General features: G+C 38.1%; 1 protein-coding gene across 3 annotated transcripts in view; it reads right to left on the bottom strand.

Annotated features, from left to right (window-relative positions):
- MAEA (macrophage erythroblast attacher, E3 ubiquitin ligase) overlaps positions 1 to 26,049 on the bottom strand; it is a 48,008-nt gene that overhangs the window by 9,105 nt on the left and 12,854 nt on the right. For all 3 annotated transcript variants that reach the window (XM_083861214.1, XM_083861215.1, XM_083861216.1), the window contains 4 exons: positions 20,874 to 21,056; positions 17,202 to 17,405; positions 3,752 to 3,874; positions 674 to 750 (listed from right to left, as the gene is read on the bottom strand). In XM_083861214.1, the coding sequence (XP_083717340.1) occupies positions 674 to 750; positions 3,752 to 3,874; positions 17,202 to 17,405; positions 20,874 to 21,056 (587 nt within the window). The remainder of the gene's footprint in view (positions 1 to 673; positions 751 to 3,751; positions 3,875 to 17,201; positions 17,406 to 20,873; positions 21,057 to 26,049) is intronic.

Raw genomic sequence — 26,049 nt, 5'->3', positions numbered from 1 at the left:
GAACTTCTTCAGAGCAGGTAAAAATGGATACTGAGTTGGTTTCTTCACTTGGAGCCAGAGGAATAGAGTGAGGAAAACCTAACACAGCTCATCCCTCTCCCACCCATAACAATACAAAACTCTAAATTAGGCATCAATACAGGGGGTGAACATGGCCTTGCAGGTAACTTGCAGAACAAAAAGTTTAATGAAGACAGCAAAGCAGAAGCAAATTCAGTCAAAATTTAAATGTTAAAGCTTTAGAGGAAGGTTTCATTAACCTTTTAGTATTTCTGGTGATTAAAACTGTAATGAATTGCCATAAGAAGGTGGCTGTACATCTTGAAAATTAGGTAAGGGTGAATATATATTTATGTAGTGCACTGTATGCCACCAGAAAATCAATTTCATTTTTTAAACAGGTTTATTTTCTAAACCTTGATTTTCAAGAACAAGAAGACAGAATTTCAGGGATAACATCAATACTTTAAGAAGGTGCATCTGTGGAATGACACTTTGCCTTTAAAAAAAATCCAAGCCCAGCTTAAATCCAAAGACTGATGACAGCACCAGGCGAGAGACCCTTCAAGGCTTTACAGGGCTTCTGGGTGTTGCAACAATAGTCACATGTTTCCAATGAAGCATAATACCATCTTGTTAAGAAAATTGTTTGGAAAGCATCCTAATTTCATACCTCACAGCATCCAGTCTCTTGTTCTGTCGAATGAGTTCAATGAACTCCTGAATCCTTAGGCTGAACTCCAGACAGCTCTGAGATTAAAGACAAGACAGGGTCTTAGATGGTGCCAAAGCTGCACCGCATGGTTCGTTAACGACTACGTGTGCACAACAAAAAAGAAAGTGTTAATAACATGCAACCTGATTTGCTTGCTTTTAGGCATTCATGCAAAAAAGGGTTGAAATGCTGACTCCACAGACAAGATCAGCACAGAATTCCCTAAAAGCAAACAAAATCCTCCTCTTTTTGCCTCCTTTAAAACTTCAGCAGGGATGAACTTTTTCATAATGACTGAAAGCCTTGTTTGTTACCTGAGGCACAAATGAGAGCAATAGGTGGTTTCTTTGTATTCTCTTACAATTTAAAGTAGTAGAACTAAACAGTAGTTTGGGGCTATGTGATAACTTAGACAGGTCTACCCAGAAGACTGCAAGGAAGAAACAAGCCTTTGAATGTTTATTGAAAAACCCCAATATTAACAAAAACCAGCACACAGTTTAAGTTGCTGCAATACCCTCCCTCCCTTTCTTCAAGCCTCTACCCCACTCTTCTTGTCAAACATCTAAAAGCCATGCTGGAAATAAGTCTCAAACAAGAAAACCAAGTGGCATTTACCTGTTTATGGAAAAAGATAAAATTTGAAGCCTAACGAAGTTGACAGTGTCCCTTTAAATCAAATTCCATCACCAGTTCACACAATCTATAAAAAAACTTTGAATATGTGGAATTAAAAAGATTCTCCCCCCTGTAAAAGAACTATGTAAAAGAATCACTATGCTTCTTTATAGGGACACAGTCAACTGTTTGATTACCTTATGAAAATAATGAAAACTCCAAGTGCTCTGAATCATGTAAAGAACTCTATTCCCCGTGTTCCTCTGCTCCACTTGCTGAATGTTGTTTTGTTTTTTTTCCCCATGTTTCTAATGAATAGTTGCCTTTTGTTTATTGTCATCAGCATAGTCATATCAAAATTCCTCACTGACTTCAGTAGGAATTTGAGCATATCCTAATTTCTATCAGTTAGCTGCCTGGGGTGACTAATGCACATACTGCAATAACTGCTTATTTAAGATTTAAAACTTAAGCCATTTGAACATAAAAATGATGGATTCATTCATATGTTAAAACTTACTATTTTAAGGAACAGAAAAAATTATTCTCCAACTATGCATTTTTTTTGTATTTAAGCCCAGACTTAGCAGAAAATAAGTTTTTCCTCTTGAGAATTTCCAATAGGCCAATTTTAAAATACCTTGTTATCCAAACCTACACCAACTCCTCATCTAGAATTTTAAATAAGCTTGTTTATACTAAAAATCTGACCAAGCTTTTTAATTGTAAAAAATACAAAATCCCAGGGCTTCCTATTTTGCTAAGACATTTCAACAAAAAAACTCACATGCCAAACAAATGAATTTTTAAGTAAGGTGCAAGCCAATGGCCCCAGGGGTTCAGCAGACCAGTGTAACTAGAAGCAGAGAGTTCTAGACAATCAGATGATGCACATTCCAATGCTGTGCACCTTCAAACAACCCCACAGCAGCTCTTAACCTGATTTCAGATCGCCCACATCTGTAAAGATTATGTGACTGCTTTCCCAGGCCACCAAACAGTTTAGATTTTAGATAAGGCTTGCATTCAGGTAGGTGGTGGCTGAGATTTTAGAACATTAACGTCGATGAGTAGCTAAGCAACTAAAGCAACTAGAAGCAGAGATGTTTGTGTTTCAGAAAGAAGCATAGTAATTTGTCTTCTTCCAACTCTGATCTCTCACAGCCTTAGCTTTGTTTTTTTGTTTGATGAAAAAAAGAAACAAAAAAGAAAAAAGAGTAGGGCTTGCAGAAATAGATTTTTGTTGTAGTTTATTTTTCAAAAGGAGGATGGGGAAGATTTGTCCTTATTTACTGCTTGTTGAAAAACCTGTGATGAACAAGTAAGATGTTCAGATTTTGTTCCTTGTATTACTTAACATTTTAAGAATACACAAGGGGGATTTTTTTAAATCAGTATAATTATGCAACGTGGTTTACATACCAATTCTGGTTTTCCTTTAATGGTTTCCATAACAAGATCATTTTCTCTAGAGTAATCACTGGCCGATTTACTTTTGTGTCCCATCTTCGGCTCATTCTCAGTTTGACGCCCCTGAGTGACAGAGAACGTCACTCTTTGCTTATTGTTAAGTGCACTCAAACATTTTTGGTTAAAGAAAGCACTCAGTTTAAAAACTGTAAGACACAAACATCTGAGGGAGGCAGGGATTTTGGTTAATATCAGTTAAAAACCGATTTCTGCAAGCCCTATAAAAGATTACAGCATGTTTTGAAATGCCTAATTGAAGAGACAAGGAAATTTAAACGGACTGCATAGCAACAAGTACACAGCGTGTTCTGCTCATGGTACTCAATGGCTTGAGGAAGACTTTTTGTGTTTATTACTTGATTAGTAATAATTGTGTTTATTATTTGTTTATCCCAGCTTTTGTTTTTGTATCTTCTCACAGCAAGTTCGTTCTTTACTCTCAAATTTTGTCTTCTTATATTCAACAGTTAAAAATTACTAAGACTAAAATCTGCATGAAATTTCTCTCAGAAATTTTAAACCTGAGGGCAGAGATTACCAATTAATCTCATTCTTAAGACCTTCACATATAAACTGAGTTATAGTCTCACCAGGATGCACAGAATTATAAATATAAGTTTACATGCATCAAGACACTATGTATTTCTGCATTTATTTGTTTACAAATTACACTAAACCCAACTGAGTACTGTATTTTATTTGAGCATGATTTGTTGAGACAACACTGAATCCAGAAGATGACCCAGCACTCACTTCCAGGTCTGACATTTCTGAGCCTCTTTAGCTCCAATTACCTATGCCTTTTAAAAACATTTTTATACTTACTGTCCTTACTTTTATACGAGACCTTTTTCAAGACCTGTAATTTAAAATATATTGACCACATCCAGCATCCAAGTAGTTTAGAAAATAGTTTAACCAAAGTGTGAATATGTTACATTTTCATACCTTCATTTTTCTGAGTCTGGATTTGTTGTCATGACACCAAGCCAAGCAAGTCATAGTCTCTTGTCTTTCCAACGACTCTTCCACTTCCTTAGCAGTCAAAAACATCTCAATATTTACCAAGTCCTTCAAAAAACAAAAAGGGAAGGAAGGTCTTGTTAAATTGTACTCATACTTTACACAGCAATTCTTCAACTTTGTTGGAATACAGAGATACAAAATACTTTGTTCTCAATACAGAGATACAAAATACTTTGTTCTCAAGACCTCTGGATTTTAGAATTGTACTTTGCAAAAAGACATTACAGGATATTTCCATGGGCTGGAATGTTCTGATAGTGACAGCAGTTCTCTGAGTCTAGTTACATAACAGAACAAAAAAAGAGAAAACTCTTAAAGATTACACCTAGAATCTTGAAGATTTTTTGTATCATTGACATACTTAATGTCACATATATTACCATAGGTCTAGTGAACAAAACCACTCAGAAATAGATGGCATTTTTGGCTGTCAGAACAGCTGAATATTCTTAATCTTAGAAGTTCTACCTTCCATGAGACAAAGCTGAAAACCAGGACTAGCATCAGTTATATCACATTCACATCTTGCATTTCATTACCCAGTTTTTCCTTATAAATACAGGAAGTCTAACACTATTAGGAAAATGGACTAAATCATGTTAGGGTTATCAGAATGGTTATTTACAGAAATTTAAACAAGCCACATGTATTTCTAAAGTGCAGCAGAACTTGCAGCTTTTACTAAATCTTTCTCTCATTACTTGAATTTTAAAACCAAAACATTTATTTTATAGGCTGTATGATCATAGCAACAAAACCATTTACCATCAAAAGAATAAAGGGCCTCCCACAGCTCTACTGGTATCAAATCCAGGTAAGTTGGACTGAGCTCAGAAATCAAACAACTACAAGTTTATACAACAACATTGAGATTGGACTTTAATGGACTCTTCCCATACCCTTAGGGTTAAAAAAAAATCAATCTGTTTTATCAATGTGTTGGCAGATGGACTGAAAGAATGCCAACCTGTTCCGCAACAGTATTTTAAAATTATTCCTACAAGAACAAGAGAATAATCTTTTTGCTGGTCTGAAGTTTTCCTGACGATATGCTCAAGTGGAAGAAAAGTTCATTACTCCCCTGTGCATGATCAGGTTGCCATATAAAAACCTCTTGCCCATTAACTCATCTGTGTAAGTAGCCTGACACATAATGCAGTCATAATAATTATCCTGTTTGCATTCCATACAGCTGCTGAGTGGAAAGACAATACCATTTAAGTTACAAACAATAACATCTCCATATATCTCCTCAAGCTTACTGGAGCTGTGTGCCCTCTTAATGAACAGCACTTGCTTTTACACCAAATTAAAACAAAAGCATTTGCTTTTCCATCAAAGAAAGGACTGGATCTGCTAAGCAGAAACAAATCACTGGTTTAATCTCATTTGTTAGCTTTTTATAGTTGAAGCTTCATTACAAAAAAAAAAAAAAAAAAAAAAAAAAAAAAAAAAAAAAAAAATTAAAGAAGCATAAGGGCAGCATTTGTTGTAAGCCCATAAACTGGTGAGAGAATCCCAACTATCTGTATTTATCAATCAGGTGCTGGTATAGCAGCCCTCTACTATGAGCAAAAAGACTGCAATTGCTGCCAAGGCAGACAAAACTCTTCAATAAAAAAAGAATTTCTACATTGCTTTTGAAAATTTAAAATGAAAAAGGTTCTATTTAACAGAAATGCTAATTAGAGTCGGCTGCCAAAAGAAGTCAAAGCTTGGCAGCCTTCTCTATTAAATAGACAGTATGTATCCAGAAAACAGAGGAGAACATTTTAAACTAAAAGAGTTTCCTTCAGAACCAACAATTACATTTAAATTGCACCAATAAATAGGATTTTCTTCTCTGTTGACTTGATAGAAAGTTAAGGAACAATATAAAAAAGCATTAAGAAACCCTTTTGTAGAGACAGGAATAGCTTTTGCATTTGATTAGAAGTAGTTAGAAGTCTTAATCATGTAGACTGATTACCACAAAAATACTAAGACACAATTAGGCAATAAACCTTTTAAACCTTTAAAAACTCCACATGCCACACAGGGTTGTTTTTTTTTTTTTTTTTTTAATCCAATCATACTCTCCTATCTTTTCTGGTGGTGCCTGCTCTTGGCGCTTCTTCCTTAGCTAGGACTAAGGAAACACTTTTGAGAAGGAAAGAGTATCAGAGGATTTATCAAACCTAGCACAGCACTTCTACCCAGGCCAGTCAGGAGTACAACTTGTCTGCCTCATCTCGGATGTGCAGGAACCAGTTTAGCATTTTTAAGAAGCTTCTCATGTTCCAGTCAAAAAAATCCCAGTTAAGACCTTAATCTTGAACAGCTTTCTGAAAGAAAGTATTCTGCAATTCAGAGTTGTACAGGCAGCAGACCATACACAAGCATTGTCTTCCTCAGCTCTCAGAACAGGATAAAGATTTCACAGGCTGCTACAAAGAGCCTCTCTTATATAACTTACATATAAAATTGAGTAAATGCAAATACACAATTTTAGAGAAACACTGCCACTGGATTTTGCAGGTGCAGAAAAAGCAGAAGCAAGAAATCTGTTGCCACACACTCCCCCTTAGAATGACACAGTATTCAGCACCATGGCAAACATTTTCTGACTTGTATATAAACTAAAAACAAATTCTAAACTCTTTAATTACCCTCTTTACAACACTGGTGTCTCCCTTCATTTCACACTTTCAGCTTTCACACTGGAACGGGGGTTTCAATACTTTCCTGCCAGTACTGCAGAACTAAGGAGAACCTCACCCCACACACAGATTATTTCAGTACTGGGATCAAACCACAACTTAGCACAGACTTTCCAGCCTCCTGTGCATTGTCATAACTTTGCCAAATGACTCGATTACAAATACACAATACCTGAGGCTGGGCGGGAACTTTGATTTAATTCTACATTTCATTAAAGCTTTCATTTAATTCTACAACTGTAATGAAAAATACTCTCAAATGTCTCAAGGAGTTGAACTTGCTCCAGTAAGTATTAGCAACGATTATCCAAACACTCAAGGGGGAAGCACAGCACAAACCAGGGAGCACCATCTGGATTTCATCATTTCTGCTTTAAAAAACAGGTATTGGACTAAAGTGAACTAACTTTCCCTTCTATACAACAGTCACTAACCAGGTTTTAGAACTACTATCTTAACATTGGGTGAATTTTATCATAAAAGAACTACTTAATTCCATTACAACAGTGAAAACTCCAGAGAAAGACATTTATTATTAGAGAAAACTGCACATGAAGGCTGAAGACACTTTAGTGAAAGCAGAGATACTTATTTAAACAAGAATACAGCTATCCATCACCCTGTGCTCTGCCTGATTTACATATATATAGCTTTTAAAATATCACTGCTTCTTTTTAAGCTGCAAGTGCCTCCAGGGAGGGAGGTTACCAACCCTACGATTCTGCACAGAGCTCCAATTATTAGGTATAAAATACTATGAAGAATGAGGATGCCTTTATGATGATGATTACTAGATACACACTCCTGGCCAACATAAAAGCTGGACCCCATTTGCTGAGATGGGTTCTCAGTAAGAACATCCCAAGCATGTTTATGCACATCCCCTCCTCTGAAGGGCTGCTGGACTCTGTGGTGAGCAGGAGCTGATGGGCTGAACTCTCAGCTCACTCCTGGCCAGGGTCCTCTCCTCAGCAGTGCCTCCTTTTCAGGAGACTCCAGGGCCTGCCCCCACTGCAGGGAAAGGCTGCAGCAAAAATGAACATTGGTCTGAAACACCAGAACTAAGAGAACAATGAAAATGGGCCCAGAACTTAATGAATTTATGTGGCTGCATTACAGAAAAGAAGAAGTGATTCACAAAAATACAGTAAAAGCTGTGAAGAATAATAGCTGTGAGGTCATGAGAAGGGATGTATAAAGGCAGAGGGGTAATTTGGTTTAACTGGCAGATATATAAGCTTCACATGAATTTAAAATTAAACACAGCTACATCTATTACGAAGTTGTGAACCAAACTGGCAAATATATATCAAAATGTGAATTTAAACTGAATTTAAAGCCAAACAAAGGCTGTTACTTTAGACTGTGCACAATTAAGAAAATTCAGCAGTGAGCAGGAAAAAAGAAGATCTACACGTGTGGCTCTGAATTCACCAAGAAAACTGCTCAGGATTTTCAGCACCAGATGCAACAAAACCAGCAACTTTGCATTAGATCATATGCCAAATGACTTAGAACAAAACCACTTTTTCTGCAGTAGCAAAATAAGTACAGAAATTCGTGTAGTGTTCACATGAGGATTTTTATATAACATTTTAAAATTTGGAGCAGTCAGGTCAAGTCATTCCTCTCCAGTGGTCTTCAATATGCACATGAGCTGAAGTATTTTTACTTTATGAGATCTCCAGTCACAAGTCTGGAAAGCCATTAGAAGGAATGTGTGATAAAATCCCCTATAGTTCACATGAACATTCATGCATTAATATAACCCCCAGAATATTTCACATTAGAAATGTGAATCTTTAACAGGGCTCAAAAACAACCAGAAATAAGTACTAGAAGAGCCAATACTTGTTATTTTCATATCTCCCGTAAGCTATTCTCAAAACAAGATTAATTAATCAAAAAAGAAATGTTAGGCTTAAACAAAATAAAATAAAAGATCTGATTCAGTGGGAAAAGGCAGCATTTTGTAGAAAAGAAAGTTTCCTCAGTGGAAAAAAGCAGCTCTCATAAAATAGACTATTTGTTGTGTAAAATAAGCAATTTTTGTAATATGTAATATCATAAGATACTGTTTGTATATTTTTCAGAAATGCAGATTGTTTATTTTTAATTGCTTACTAGCATCAATATGAAATTGAAAATAGGCCAGTATGCCTCAAGCTATCAGTGGCTCATTGCCAAGAGCATGTACCAATAACAGCTTTAATAAGATTGACTATCTATCTATCTACACACATTACATGCATAAGAGCTCTATCCTCATAAAAAAACCTTTGCTGATGCACTTCAGCATTCAGCAGCATGGTAAACTACTTGTATATGAAATACAATAAACACTTGGATCACTCAAACAACAACTTCAGAAAAAGCTGTGTTAAGCTTTTAATGACTACTCACATACTCTCCACTTGCAACACAACTTTCAGTATAATTGTGGAAGTGAAATAGAAATGCAGTAATGAACAGTTACAAACAAAGAGGTCAATTTAGTCTTCTGTATTAATACATGCATTTGTTAAAATTTCCCCTGCAGTGAACACACAGCAAAACCAGGCATCATCTCAGGCTGTGATCATTGTTACACAACTCAGGGAGAAGGCAAACACAAGGAATTACAAGGCAAGACCACAGCAGCAGCTGGGAAAGAAGAGGTCAGTGTAGTTCCACAGTGGGAGAACAGTGAAAGGCATCACTTAGCAGGAGCAGGAAGCCCAGGAAACACCACAGTCACACTGCTTGCCTACTTGAAAACATGTGCAGGAAGGAAAAAACGAGGTGCAGGTGAAGAGGGGAACAGTGTAGGTGGTTTTGTGATGGCAGTAACAGGAACTGGGGCCACAATCCAAGTCCTCTGCCCCTATACAAGTGCAGGGATAAAAGGCTGCTGGAGTAACAGTTTCTTCAAAGTCAACACAGGGTATGTATGAACTGCACTGACATTGAAGGGAGACAAAAATTAAGAAAATAATGGTATAGATGGTGACAATACAGCAACACCACAATTACTGAAGGCCTGTTAAAGTGGGGCACAAATTAACAGTAAGGGGCCTCCTCACTGTCTACTCATAAAATAACATTGTCTGAAGTTCATTAAGCTACTATTAAGTGTTATAATGCTACACACATTAACAGGATTAGAGAGAAATGAAATGGAGTAACTGACAGAATGCCCTACTCAAAGCCAGATGCAGAGCTAGTTATTGGGGAAAAATGCAAAAGCAGACAGCCAAACCACAGATTCATCAACAGAAGAACCAGAAATGTTTTTGTCTACAAAGTAAACACAGTACCCATGGTGTACAGTGAAGCCTTCACATGAGAGTATCTTGCATATCCCCACCATAGCACAGACCTTTTAGTTCTGCCTGGTTATTTTTGAAGGATCCCAGTATCTTACACTTAAGTGCCTGTCAGAAGAGCATGGTCTTTGTAGACCATTAGAGGATGCTGGTACTTTCGTTAATTAGTTCTAAACTTGTGTCCAACTTCAATTTTTCTGACTAGAGTACAAAACTTCTTGGTATTTGACTGCTGCTCTCACACCTACCAAAAGCACTCACCCATAATATTTTCCAGTCATCCTCTCCCTCCATCCAGTTTTTCCAACAGCTTTCTAAAGTGTGGTCACAAAACTACACAAATTCTGGCGTTGGCTGCTCCAGAGCCAAGCAAAAACAAGTGTTTCATCCACCTCCTTTTGCTCAAGGACATAAGTTGCTTGGAAGAGCCTCCGAGTTGGAGCAAGCACTGAGGTTGGTTATTAGCAATCTGTTTTTTCCCAACGCATCCTCTGCTCCTGCCTCAGCAATTTTTGTAGCTCAGCAAATGGCTGCACCTTTACCCATCAGCATATTATATCACGCTAAGTACAGTAATAAATGACTACAATACAGTAATGTGACAAAGCCTCTAGAGCTTAAGATGCATCACTGGGCACAAGAAAAGTGCCTTGTTTTCTGTCATAGCCTCTTCTAACAGAGGCAAGGCAACCAATCTTTTGCTACTGGAGCACAAGCCCTGCAGCTTTTGTCCATGGAGGATCAGTCTGTCTTGGCAGCTACACACATTATCCTATCATCTAATGGAGTAGTAGGAGCAAGTGTTAAATGTGAGGTAAGATTTACACTTTGAAGGAATGTGTGGCAGGAAGAAAGGACAGTAAGAAGAGGCATAACTGAACCCAAACCTCCTCTACTCCTGGGTAATCTCCAGGTGATAACACCATTCCCCATTTAGATAAAAATTCCAATTCAAGAATTTTTCTTGCATCACCAGCCTTCCAGACTAAGTATTTTGTAATAAATTGGCTCAGTTATAATACACTACAGGTAACCCACTTTGTCTAAATGGACTGAAAAAAACAAGATGTTCAACATCACAGCACAATTCAAGTTGTTGGCTTTTGAAGTGTCAAATGATTTGTAATGAGGAAGGTTTGTTATTCTGCTTCGATCTTGACTATTTCACATTTACATAATTCTAATTCCTCAAGATGCTCGAGACAAACTGCAGATGTAAGGCTGTGCAGGAATTGCAGCACTTTGAAATTCAGATGAACACACCCAAACATTCATTATACCAATCCACTCAAAGTTGCCATGCCTACACTAGGTACAGCCAAAACACACTGAAAGGAGTTTCCGAGCAGCTCTCTACAGCCTGGTACTCAGGGTAACTCCAAGCAGCAAAAGCTGAAATCCTGGCACCCCTAAATCAGTGATGCCAATTTAGGAGCTCCTTCATACATGGTTATCCTGTAACATCTCTACTGTGGGAACAGCAAGTCACAGGAGAGGGACACAAATGGCTCCTGGCATGTCTTTTATCATTCAGCCTGCATCTGGAAAGTCAGCTTGGCTATTTCTGCATGACAGTGAAGTAAATAATACATGCAAGCATTGTGATGAATATTATTTACCTATTTGAAATTGAATTGTTATGAATATAAATATGCTTTGATTAATTACTATAATTCATATGTGTGGGTTTGCCTACAAGCCATTCTTGGACTATGCATCTTAACAAGGAGGATTTCTAAAGCTACCTTTGTATGATTGTTAAAAGATGTGTTTATTCAGCTTTCAACTTTTTGAGTTAAGACTTAATACTGCTCCTTTTTGTGATGCTCAAATGTGCAGGTTATTTTCCATCTCCCATTTTCTGGGAGAGTCATCAAGAAGAATGTTATTCAGGGAATGGATTACTTCAAAAATAGCAGCTTCAGGAAGATTTTGCCCTGTAGCAGACAGAAATCCTTCAGCGGTATTCTACTGAGGTGTCAGCTGAAGGATCCGTATCACAGTGCTGAGGAACACTTTTATAAAGCAAGGAAAGAACATTTAACTTGGGGGTTGAAAAAAGATACACTGATACAGAAAAGGAAAAAGAGGAGATACTTGGTCAAAAGCCATGGAGCTAGACTTCAAGAATTCAAGTTTCTCTTATACCACCGAACATCAAAGAAGATTTCACAGCTTTCTGTAAAAAAATTTAAGAGATTGGAACATACTTGAATTTGTTACAGGTATCTTTTCTAGTTAGGCTAGTCCCTCCCAAAACTGTTTAACAAAAACTGAAGCTGCAATGATGCAGTAAAATAGACCAACTGGACCAAAAGGGAGGGAGAGAAGAAGAGAAAATAATCAGTTTTTCCAGTGACTACTATTCCTTATTTATGCAAAAGTAATTTATTTCAATAAATGTATTTACTCCTTTGAATAACAACTAAATATTTTTAGAATGGCTTTTCAGTGCCTACCCTGTTTTGATATTCCCCTGTAAATAACCATTACTGCAGATGTAGAAAGTTCTGCTCAGGAAGAAAACCATTGACAATAACTGGAGACCCGAACTCTCACATCAAGAAAATTGTTATCTTTTGGGAACTGTGTCAATTGTCAATACTTGAAGTGTCAAGAAGCCCTTCTAATATGATCAATGTTGACAATGGTCATATGTCTAGACAAAACTTCTGAAGTCAATGGAATACTCACTTTTTCCCCTCCAAATTCTCAAAAGCAAAAAACACACTCCGGTACAAAAGCAAAGGGTTAGTTAAGTAACTTTGAAGGATGATGCATGTACTTAATTACTGATCTAAGAACATTAATTGGCAGAATTTTAATTGATACATGTAATCCCTGATTTAAGGTCAAATTAATCAGTTTTAAGCTATTTAAGAGTTTTTTCAACTCAGGCATTTAACTGCCCACATTACAGTGTCACTGCCCACCCTGCCCAGGGGTGCAGCAGCTCTTCTGTTCCTCAGTGAATTATAGATTTTTAAGTAAGTTGCTCCCTGCCCCAACACACTAAAAACCAAGTTGAATTTATGTTCTTCCTCACAGAAAAAAACATTGTCACTTGTGCAGCTTTGGTACAGAATGAGCATTAAGGCAAGGAGACACATTCTTTTACTAAAATAAGCTAAGCAAAGATGGAAAGAGGATGTACAGCATATGATAAGGGAGACTGGAAGCTTCAGAATCTGGGTTTGTTTTCCATCCTACAGGCAAAAATCACTACAGCAATACATAATTAAGCAAAGAATGTAAGGACACTTTACATGTTTATTTTTTTCTTCCCAGCCTATTAAGGAAAGGGCTGGAAAAATAAACAAAATTTTAAACCCCACCACCTCCAGAAACAGTAGACTAAGCACCACATACGTAGCCTAATTATAAAATTTATCTACAAACAGAAACCAACTTCCTACTGGAACACCACTCTTCCTAAACTAGATTTGCATATCAATTAATGGCACAGAAATGAGACAGCAACGTAGCAGAACATGAAACAGCAAACTTGACGTTAACAGACAACCTTGCCAGCTAGCTGAAAACATGAATCTGCAGATGAAAATAAGCATTTTTATACTGGTGTGGCATTACAAGGTTGTAAAAATGACCTTATTTTGATTCTATTAATTCTATTAAGCCTATACTGATGAGTTTCAGTAGTTTGCAACAAAAAACCCCCTTAACATCTAGTTTGTATCTTCAACCCAAACTGTTTTTCATATCATTATGGAGCCAGAAGACATCAAGAAAAAAATCCACAATAGCCATTTTTACTTTGGCACAAACATTTCTCTCTTTGACTGTCAGCTCTTATTTTACTCTTACTCATTCTGGTTTATTTTCCCAAGCAGCATTACTTTTCTTTAAAGACATATAACAAATACTTATAATGTTTGGAACTTATTTCTTATATTGCCATAACTTTATGCTGTATAAATGCCAAAGTTATTCCTTACTTGAGCTAGTTCATAACTCTGATATTTAAAATTTCCCTATAATTTTTCACATCCAGCATTGCTTTCCATTCTGTTTGCTTCCTTATAGTTTATAGCACCGTAGTTTTTAAGCACTTATCTTCTATTACAAGATTTCATAGCCTATCATTCCTATGGAGGTAATTAATTTAGAAAATAGCCTAAAATTTGTCACAGACCATCAAAAACCATTAGAATTGGACACTATGGCATACAGTCAATCTTTGCCAGTAGTACACAGCAGACAGTTTGCTCCAACATAGGGATGATTTAATGGTTTGCCTTTGGTCACTGAAGCAGAATTGTTTCTGACCTGCTTCACCCACGAAGCACCTTGGCAGCTCTGCAAGTTTCTCCATATTCAGGAGCCACACAAGAAACTTAAATCAGGCAGGCTGAGACTTGCTCCCAAGACTGGTCTAACAACTACTGGAAAGTGTTTAACCGGGGATCCCCCAGCTACAACTGAACTGGAAAGAGCTGCTTCCTTCAGCCTTTGTAAAGACCAGCAAAGGGCACCTGGGCCATTTGCCCTGCAATCAGAGGAACAGAATCACAGAATGGTTGAGGTTCAGACCTCTGGAACTTGTGTAGTCTCCCTGCTCACAGCAGGGTCACCTGGGATCTTTCCCATTCCAGTCTGGTTTTGAGCACCTCCAAGTACAAGGAGACTCCACAAGTCCTTGTGTCTGCTGGGGAGCCCAGAACTGGGTACAGCACTGCAGACGGGTGTAACCAGAGCTGAGCAGAGAGGCTGCACCCATCACATCCCTCCTGCTGCTGCTGCTTATCCCAGTGCAACCCGGAGTGCTGCTGAGTAGTCTTTGCCACAGGTGTGCATTGCTGGGCCATGCTTAACTTGTCCACCAGCCTCACCTCTGGCTGCTGGACAAACTGAACAAGAACAGCACCTTTTTTCAGGTTTCTACTTAGGGCATAATGTCTACCCAGTGGTAATAAAATCAAGACAAGACTTGTGGTGAGGATTTTAATCAAAATGCCAGGTGAGACCACAGTAAACAAAGATTACTTGGGATGAGATAATAACATGGTATGGTAATCTCTACAGCAAAGCTGCATTAGTAAGCATTAGAGGACACTTCAATGTTCACATCCTTGAGCAAGAAAGAAAAAGAAACAAAGCTGCTTTCTTATTAAACCAGAAAAACCACAAATTCTATGTTACAAACAAGTCCCAGTATCACACACTGTAAAGCTGTTCACAAAGAGGGTTGCCATGCAGTGAGAAAGATCAAGTGCAAAGCAGAGAAACTGAGGGAAGCCTTATCTTCATTAAGCCAAAACAAACTACAATGCTGACTAAAATGCAAAATTTGAGTGAACTAGAAGAAAAATGGCCTCAGTGCATTCAATATGCAACTATGTTCTGTGTTATTCGAGTTACTCTGGTGTTATGCAAATTAAAAGAGTTAGGCTTGCAGGCAGAAGGTAAATAATCTTATTTAAAACTCCCCTTTTAACACAGAATTTTCTGTTCAACAAACAGAATGAAAAGCTTTAAGCATGATGCTTTTACCACAGCCTCTTGTAGTATGTCATGACAGACTTCCACAGATCCTCATGTCCAAACCAAAGCTGAACATTATTTAACCAGGTATAATAGAGCCTGCTATGAAGTGAAAATATTTCCATAGTGCTTTTTCAGCAGACCCAGTAGGTACAGTAACATGATGATTCAGCAGAGAGGAGCTCCTGCTCAAAACAGAGGGAAACTTCTACCACAAGTGGGAGAGCTGCTGACCAGTCAAGCTGCAGTTATCCCAGCTAATTGCCTTGGGTATTTTTGACTCACATGCATGGGCTGCATCTCTAGTGAGGCACAACAGCCTCTTCAGTTGATTTTTTTCAGGACTATTTCCTATTGATACTTTGTAACCCACTTCCCCTCTCACTTCTATTCAGCCTCTACATGCTGTTTCCTATTTGGCATTTACTGAAATTGCTGCTGGCTGAACAGGATTAGACCAGTAATGCAGCCAAGGAATAAGAGACACATGACAAATAGGTCCCTGTTATATGACAAAGAACAAGTACATAATATGCTCTAATTTGACATCAATAACAAAGATCTTTTTCCCCAACAAAATGAGAGAGATGTGTTCAACTATTCCACCTAAGAAAGGCAAAGTACATAAGTCATGCAAGAGAACTCAACTTTCAGCATCTTTATAGGAACAGGATTTTAACTAGCAGAGTTGCACACCTTCTAAAATCAGGAATATCAAAAGAAGATTCAAGAATCACTCAGGATCAAATAGCAAAGGCTACCTAAAATCTGCAAAACATGATCTCTCTAGACAAACAGCAAATTCTTAAAAAATCAGTTCTAAGGTCCTCATGGCTGTCAGAGGACCACAATCAGGATTCATCAGTCTGCATAAAGAAGCTACACTAAAGCACACAAACTCCAAACACTTCATATTCCACTGTGAGCCCAAGAAAAACTAATTGGCTAACCAGTGAAAAGAAAGCAACAAGCGCAAAATGGTGAAACAAGGAAACCAGGAAAACATTCTTAGGATCATGCTGAATATAATGGCTACTAAAAAACCTAAATTGTATCAGAATTTCTTTTCCCAAGTAAAAGCCAGCCTTCCTTTCAGTGCAATAAACATATGATACAATAGAACAGTTGTTCCTGCAATCAGCAAATGCTGCTCTGCTCAGTCTGGTCACCTACACATATCAGCTGAGTGGGGCTGGACAGATGGGAAGCTCCACCACCTGCTTAATCAGCAGCCTAAAGGCCTCTAACAAGAAATGTTGCATGACATTTGAGAATTATTCTGAGTTTTAATAGAGAAAGGTGTTTATCTAAAAGCATTTAATTTGTGCCTAAAAAGTATGCCTTCGATTTTGACTTAATACATTAAAACACAATTTACACCAAGTAAGGAGAACAAACTCAAGCCTAGAAAGATTAACAGATAAACATTAGTGGGGAAGGCACACCAATACATTAAAATATCTGCTACAAGGCTAAAGAAGCTTGTTCTCACTTTCCAACTTCCCCTTTTTACTGCCATTTTGTTAGCAAGTTAATCCACATTGCCACCTGTGGACCTGATATTTCTGGGTCTGAAAAATTTTTAGCCTGCTAGCAGCTGCTAACTTTTTCCCCAAGGAAAAATTTCTCAAAAAAGTTTCTTCTCAAAACAATCTTGGCAAACAACTGTCCTTTCTCAAAACGATCTTTCTCTAGGTGGTGTTTTGCTGTTTCTCTAGTCATTCCTATTCACCAATCGTGTTAAGTCTGTATCAGAACACCTTATATAAGGTAGTAAGAATTAGAAAAAGCCTTCTTTTTCTATGCTCTTTGCCTTCTGAAATATTTGGCGTCTTTCTTTGGTGTCCTACAGTGGCAGGCACCCACCTCAATCCCACTTTGTCTGGCCAGTTTTACAGCTGTGTTGTAGTAGCCACAGCGCAGGAGATGCTCCACCATCATACGATCCATGCGCTTCTTCTTCCACATGTTGGCGGGAGCCGGCTGGTCACTGCTGTGCTCCTTCAGGTGCTCAATCCTGCGTTTGCAGAGCTTGGCGCTTTCATCTTCAGCCTGGATTGACTCCACGGCCTTAAAAAGTAAAAAGCAACAGTAAGAGCTACACGTTTTCAATCTCCTTTTATAGCAAAACACAGTAATTGTTTGTAAGCATCCTTTAAATATATGTTATCCAGCTACTCCCAGTAGTGTTTCTTTGGTTTAGAAATATTTCCTATGGCAGTGCAGAAGTTTCTGCATGGCTGGTCCAGTTCTGAGATATTCTTACACAGAAGTAAGTTTTGATATATTTGACATTATGAATATATATATTTTTCTGCTTAATTTGCAGTTCATGCAAAACCAGAAATGTATCAACTATGTAACTGTTGTAATAGCCTGCAAAGAGCTTTGTGGAGATTTGCAGTCATCTGATCCAAACAGTTGAATAGCAAAATTTCCACCTCTAACCTATGCATGGCTTCTTCCTCCAGCAGCTGTCCTGCTGGATTAGTTCTACTGAGGAGTGATCCAGAGTAAACCCACATTATTTCTAACACACTGGAGCCATTTTAATCAGTCATGCAATGATGGAAATTATACAAACAGTTGGCCTCTTGGCACCTTGTAATTCAAGGATCTAAAAGCAGTTTTTCAAAATCATCAGTTTTGCTAACTGGTACTATTTTATATAACCCTGCTACTGTGGAAACATGCATCCCTTGTTCAGCAGCTTTACTTAGGAAAACACATTTGTCCAGAGGAACTAGATTGATGATTTTAAACCAACATATTGACATACCCAGCAAAAAACACACACTACTCCCCCAAGGTATTGCCACAATATTTTTTTTGTTTAATTAAAACGAAAACACTCAGCTCATAGTTGGTTTCCTTCAACCTTAAAGTCATCATTCCAAGTGGGCTGACTCAGTACACAGCATGTGACAACTCTGGGCCATGTCAGGCTACAGAACTCCAGAGAGCTGGAAGGACCTTTATGTGCCTGCTAAGGTAAAGGCAAACCAGCAGAGGATGGTTACTACCTTTTCCATCTGCAATATATCACCAGTAATGCAATTTCAAGTAAGGCTGCCCTGTGGTGACTTTAAACTTGCTAGCTCGTGTTTGAATGACTGCACAGCCCTGGCAGCTGGAAGGCACAGGCACAACCTGGCAGGCTTTGGCAGCCCACTCTGCACTCCTTGCTGACACAGCAACCTTTCCAGAACTCAAACTATAGTATCATACATGGTACAGCTCCAGCTCTGGAAGCACAGATTGGTTCTAATCGTATTTACCATGCCTGCCTATAGACAGGCTTCTGGAAGGATCAATATTTGAAAAGCAAAGTGAAATAGAGAAAACTTGCAAGCAAAGCTCACCAAGCTTATTTCCCCCTTCACCCTCTAGTTAAGCCTGACTGAACTGGCCCTTGATACCAAATTCAAGTTTCTAAAACACTAGTCACTATACAAGAGTCTCTTAATAACATTCATGTAAACATTTGTAGCACGAGTTATTTTTACTGAAGTCTGAGTTACTTCTGCTGCTTTAGCTTTATTTTATAACATACAGTTTGGAGACAAGTATTTTGTTTAAGTTATAAACTGGCTCTCTTCCTTTTCAGCAAGCAAACACTAACTCAAGACAAAATACTTTCACTTTTTAGATGTCTGCAGTATCATCAGATGTGAAGGCAACCTTGAGAAATATTCTGAATGCAACTAAGAACTTGAGGCAGCTGGGCACAAAGTTAGACCCTTTCTTCTTCCAAAAGGCTCTTCCAATATGGTTTTTTATCTGGACCTATATAGCTCTTGCTGGTTTTTTTTTTTTTTTTTTTTGATCCTTCTAGCACGTTCAGAAAGGCTACAGATCCTTTTCAAGTCTCTGAAACAAGTCTATCTGGACTTGCCCTGCTGGACGTTAACAGAACTTGAGGAAACACGCATATTAAACAGGATACAAAAGGGAAAACACAAAGGCCTCTGCTTCCCCAGGATCGTTTTCAGAACCAAAGAAACTTGCTGTATTTAAAAGCTCTCTTTCAAGAGTGAGTAAGGTGTTAAATAAAGGAACCATGTAATTTTATTATGGCCATCTCAGCAGTTCATGAGATCCTTGTCTAAACACAGGAGGAAACAGAGATGGGTCCAAAGGCTCTAAGAAAACCAATCATTTTGCTCGGGGCACAGATTATAGAGAAGACAGTTGGGAGTTGAGGGTTTGGAGCAGAAACAAGACCTTTGTATTTCAGAGGACTTTTACTGTTAAACAAATTTTTTGGCCTCTTTTTCTTTCTGAGCAGCTAGAAGATTCCCCAGAGTCTTTCAGGCAGTCAAAAACAAATGAGCAATTAAACTAAAATGGAGCTTTGCACCCAAAACATTCAGCAATGCCTTCAGACACACCCCCACAGTCAGCAAAGCTTTAACAAGTAAATAACTTTTACTCCTCCACATCATTACTACACACCTACAAGCAACATCCAAAACCTCTTTCAGAAATAGCTCCTATTTTTCTGTAAGTAACGGAGAAGTGAAGAAAACGTATCTTTTAAGACCTCTTTAAGACTCACAATCTGAGGATGAAAAGAGCAATTAATTTATGAAGTCTTTTGCAGATCAGCTTTTCAACACCTAGCTAACTTGTTCAAGCAGAAAACCCCAAATCAACACACATGACAGAGTTATTTTCATGTTGCAAATCTCCAAGGTATTTTGAAGCTTCACACAGTACTGTCTCAAGATTTATATCTGTTGTTTATTTCATTTAAGTTTTAATGAAATGACTCTGCTACTATGTTTCATCTATTTATTTTTGGAGAAGCACTGCTCTCAAGTCAGGCGACAGAGCTATTTCCATTTTTCTGCAAGACTTGTTTCAAGTGAGTGTTCTGATGACTCTAGGGATGAGTAATATTCCCATCCAAAATAAGGATGGCTTATACTTCTTTTTCTGAGAACATATACATCTTTTTGTAAGAAAGATGTGGTAAAGGCATGAAAGGCTGGTTGTATTTTGCTCAAGCTAGAAGCAGGTTATCCTGCCAAATTTTGTTTAAAAGCCTCTTAATATTCCCTAGGAAACTTTCAAATTTCAAGTTAAGTGTTTATAAAAAAAATTTCAAGTAACAATCCAGGACAACTTGCACCTTTTCTTCTGCAGAGAAGTCTCAACACTGCATGCAACTATTCCTGCACTGGGGGTTTCACATATTTTAGCTTCATCTTCTACCTGCTTTGCTGTTCCAGTGATCACTTATCAACTATTGCACAAACCTTTCCATTAGACAAGCGGGAATTTATACAAATCAATTAATTTTGTTACTATTTCTTTTCTGTTAGTAAAGAAAGTCCTTTTGAGGGCTGCAAATCTATGTTAATTGTACCTCTCAACAGAAGTTTGTTATACTTAGACGAGGACCACCAAATCATGTGTCTTAAGCACGGTGATGCAAAGTTCCAAGGCCTTTAAAGAGCCAGTAATGCCTCTTTATGTTATGTTGAAAAGAAAACCCAAGCCAAAGCACTGCAGTGAAGGTAGAAGAGCACTGACCTTGCGTTTCAGGACACTGAGTTTCTCCACGACCCCATCCAGCAGGCTGACCACGGAGTCCACAGCGGGACAACTGCTCAGCGTCTTCTCCAGCTCCGCCACCACCATGGTCACGTGGCTGGTCTCCCGGTCAATGTTCTTCTGGGCAGCCCGGAATCGTTTGTTCAGGGTTTCATATGGCACCTGAAGGAGAAACACCAAGGCATTGGAATTCCTTTGTTTAAAAAGTCAGGTCCTCTAGAGCTTAGAAAGACTGATGATTTCACCTGATGCAGCACAAAGAACACCTCCAGGTTCCAGGGGACTAGAGGTCATTGATTGAACTGGAGTTCTCATATTAAACCCCCTTATTTAAGTTCTCTCAGCAAGGAACTCACACTTCAAAGATTATTAAAAAAAAAAAAAAAAAAAAACAAAAAAAAAAAAAAAAAAAAAAAACCAGGAAAAATGCTGCAGTTTCTTGTCTGATACCGGGTTCACCTATCCTGCTTTGGCTGTAGGAAGCACTGATAGAAACAGTCCAGTGACAACAGAAAGTGAAGACAAATTTGTACCTACAAAAGGAAAGCTACTGATTAAACTACAACTAAGAGATCACTCTTCAGAACATAACATCCTAATTTTACATTTCTTCTCTTCATGAATTCATTAAAAATGAGAAAGTTCCCTTTGAGAAAAAGCATGTATAATGTATATTGGCTACTGAAAAATTTATACATAGTACACCAACAGTTATTCAGGAAATCCAACAAGTCTCCTACATACCTCTAGCCCTGAAAGACTACTTTTTAATATTACTTCCCTAAGGACTATGAGGAATGCAAAGAGAAACCCCAAGTAAATTTTCTTGTAGTGATAAAAGCCTACAATGTATGACTAAAATGGTTAATTTCCACTAATGCTCTATTCCTGAGTTAAGAGATTGGTCAATTTTGGAGGTCTCCTGTCCTACTTGTCCCACACCTTTGTGGAACAGTCAAATCAAAACTGCTACTGATGGCCATTAGGGACACATGGATGGGAGCAGCCTACAGCCTGGGGAATGATTTGGGGAAAGCTTGCAGGAAATGTTAAGCTGCTTCCACTATAGTGGCAGCATAAGCAATTTAGACAGGAAGTTCTATTACTTCACAGAAACAGGAATTTTTAAAAACATTCCAGTGCTATTCACTTAATTCAGCTGTATCTTTAATCTTTAAAAAGTCCATGAGAAGTTCTTTAAGGTAGTCATGATAATCTTGATTGCTTTTCCATTAATCAAAGGCATAATTTAGCTAGCAATCAGATTATCCACGTTAAAGGTAAAACAGGAAACACAAATCAGTGCTCTGTTTGCTACATATCACGTATATGTTTGATTACAAATCTTTCAAGCATATAACTTCTAATCAATTATATCAAGGTCTCCGTTTTCCTCATTCTAATTATCTGCATGCAAGGAAGTATCCCCAGGGGCCACACCCCTTCTGGGCTCCATTAGCAAAGAGGTTCCTACAGAACCACTGCAATTCCCTATTAGGAACAGTTTGGCTCAGATGAAGGAAGATGAGCCAATGCTTTGCTTTCCAAGACTCTGCATTTGCAGTAGTAATAAAACACAAGGATAATCCTGATAAGATATGAAAGGGCTCCTCTTCCCAAGACTGAAATGATCTCTTTAATGGTTCTTGGTATCTCAAACGAAGACCTAAACAAATGACAGGACAAGATTCTACCACAGGAAGCATCAAGCCAAAACATTTCTTTTCCTTACACATTTTGCCCTAAAATCCCAGCAGTACACCCACCCAAAACTCAAACCACATAAACCATGACAAATAATAGGCTTCAACACCTACTTAATTGTCTATATAACAATCTTCCATCTCCAACCCTCATTTCTTTTTTCCATTTCCACAAAAAAGAAATATTTTAGAGATCCACAGATAAAATGCATGTTTTAGGAGGCCATTATTTTGACATCTCATGTTTTTGAACATGGAAACTTATTTCCAACTCAAAGATCTGATGCCAGACAGCATTAAGACAACTTCTTCCCTTCTTTTTCCCCCACAGTATTTTTCTTACTGTTCACCAAAAAATATTTCTGCAAGTATTTTGCTAATCAGCTTTCCATGCCACACTGAAAATCTGCATCAATAAAGACTTTCATAAGCTACTATTAATTTGAGGCATCTTTTTTAGTACAGGAAGTGCTTTTGTTAAATTTTGAGCAGTCAGTTGGACACAGATCTAGTCAGCTGAAAAAAAGTCTGTGTTTAATCTCCCTTTTTCCCAGTTCCTTATCTGCACTCAAGAGCAGTAACAGCACCCATTTCCTGTGCTCTGTCTCTTCAGCATGCAGACTTCTGGCACAGTTTGTATTCATATGACATTTAGAACAATTGAACTTTCATCTTCAGCTGGTATCACTATATATCATTTAGGATGTGTCTAGGTGCAATAGGTTTTTGAATCTTCTCTCATGTTTTTTTCCCCCTACCATAAAAACAATCTGAATGTCTTGTATGGAAGAGACTGTAAGTTGAAATGTTTCCATTATATACTCTCATAGTAAATAAAAGTAAATATATTGATAAACATAATTTAGTGTGTCATAACAAGGGAAATTAAAGGTACAATGAAATTATCTGCATAACTGAAGCTGACAGTAAATACACTTTACCAGAGATTTTCATAATTTGCACAGGCAGCTGTTTCTTGTTACAGAGCCAGCAGTTTTCATGAGATTATTTGTGAATCATATCTAGGTACAGCTTCTACAGTTACTTTACAGGGACAGAGTCTAGGAATGCCAAAATTTAGAACTGCAACTGCTACATTCCTTACAATGCAGCATTTAATCTTGAATTTGCATCTTGATGTGCTGTTCTTTTATTACTCCTACAGCTCCAAAGTGCCAAAAGACCCAGCTCCCCAGCACTGGCTTGCTTCACTGCACAACCCTTCAAAAGTTACAGACAATGTACCAGTAGGATCATTTTTTTCCACCCATAATGAAAGTTAATGGAAGGAGAACATATAAGAAGTGCTCTGGACAATACAATTCTAAAAATGTTTAATTATAGTTCACGTTGATTTTCAGGTACCATCATTAGAACACTGTGAACACCAAACTTTTCAGACCAAGAGACAGATGCAAGATTTACATCTCATTAATTGCCATAAACCTATTAGAGACTTGGAATCTTTCCTGCCAGTATAATTTTGTGACTAAACATGGATTATACTGTAATTTAGAGACAAGAGTGACCTACAGAACTCAGCCCAGGGAAGAACTACCTTAAGGAAAAAATAATAAATCAGCTACTAGAAAATTTGAAATAAAGCAGCAAGTACTGACCAGAATGTGTTCTGTGTAAGCACAATATCAACTTGTCCTACTCGTTAGAGCTTGAAAAACCACACCCAGTTGGCTCATACCGTGAACATACTAGAGGATACAAAAGAGTTGTAAAATATTAGTGGGCAGAACATTTAAATCCAGTGGTACTAAATAGGTTCTGCTCCTTTTGTTCATCAGCTTCCACAGCTGCAGACACATTATTCAACATAAGCATGTACTAAACCAGGTCAAACTTAAACCTAGTGAAAAGGAATTTGACTGAAGTTAGAACAACCTACACAAGGGGTAAAATTACAGTAACACAGATTTTTCCAGGATCAAAATTTTGCTGTCATGTGAAGCAAAGTCTGCTTAGCTGGAGGCTTTTGGAACTGTAGCGTGACTGTTTCCAGGTGCTAAACACTAACAAAGAGGCAGAGACAACTGATTAACCTGATCCAAATATTTCCTTCATTTCAGGAGTTGCTTCACTGTTTTTAGAAAGCCAAAAATCTGGTGTGCTGTCCCAGAACATGCTCCAACAACCTCTAGCTGTGGAGTCAAGACTTAGAAGAGGATTGTTCTGGGTGTACAAGCTTGAACTGGTGGAAGAGGGGGAAAGTCTGCTATGAGAGCAACACGTTAGTCATTCAGTTGAGAGCAGGGAAAACTACAGAGCTGAGGACTTCAGGGGGAGTTTTTAAGTGTACACTTAGGAACTCAACTGTGAAGTTTACTACCTGGCCTTCAGCCCAAACACAGTCCTCTTCCTGCCCATGAATGCAAATAAAGTACCAAAGCAAGGCAGAGTTCTCAAATCATGAAGTGGCTGAAACTGTTCAAATTGGACAACTGTAGGCAATCTTTCTTTTTATAAGCCATATCAAATGTAACTTGAAATACCCTGAAGCATAGTGAATTTAAATATATTTTCATAAAAATACATTTTGCAATAAGCCACTCACTTACTAAGTGATTCCATTTTCTTGAGTTTTTTGAAAACACATTAAAAGTAGGAAAAACCCACCCAGTATTAAATGCTTACATATATTGTAACCTGATGTTTTGCAAACTGTATACACTACTCAAGTGTTAATTATCAGCCTGCAAATAAATATTTAAAGAAATATAAATAATATTAAATCAACTGCATACAGGGCTGGATCAAAACAAGTGTGAGCAGCTGGTCAAGGGAGGCAATCTTGCCCCTCCACTCTGCTCTTGTGAAGCCCCACCTGCACCCAGCTCTGGGGCCCCCAAATCAAGAAGGATCTGAACGTACTGGAGCAAGTCCAGAGGAGGCACAAAGGTGATCAGAGGGCTGGAGCCCCTCTGCTGTGGAGACAGCCTGAGACTGCTGGGGTTCTCCTGCCTGGAGAGCAGGCAGGCTTTAGGAAAACCTTATGGCACCTTCCAGTACCTAACAGAGAGAGCTGGAGAGGGACTTTTGACAAGGCCACGGAGTGACAGGACAAGGGGGAATGGCTTAAAAATGGCAGAGGCAGGGTTAGATTGGGTATGAGGAAGAAATTCTCTGCTGTGAGGGTGGTAAGGCCCTGACAAAGGTTATCCAGAGAAGCTGTGGGTGACCCATCCCTGGAAGTGTTCAAGGCCAGGTTGGACGGGGCTTGGAACAACCCGGTCTAACGGACACAGTAAAGAGGCTGGAATTAAATTATCTCTATGTTCCCTTCAAAGTAAATAATTTTATGATTCTAAACCAGCTAATCCTTTACACAGCATCCTACAATGCATATTGCTTTTTACACTCATTACATCAAGATTTTACTGAGATTAATTTTTCTTTTCTTCTTAAGCTTTTCTGAATGTATCTATGCGTGCATATTTCTC

The sequence above is a fragment of the Zosterops lateralis genome, assembly GCF_965231275.1.
Source record: "Zosterops lateralis genome assembly, chromosome: 5".
Lineage (NCBI taxonomy): Eukaryota > Metazoa > Chordata > Aves > Passeriformes > Zosteropidae > Zosterops > Zosterops lateralis.
Note: the sequence above shows the minus strand (reverse complement) of the source record. Positions and strands in the feature narration are given on the sequence as shown.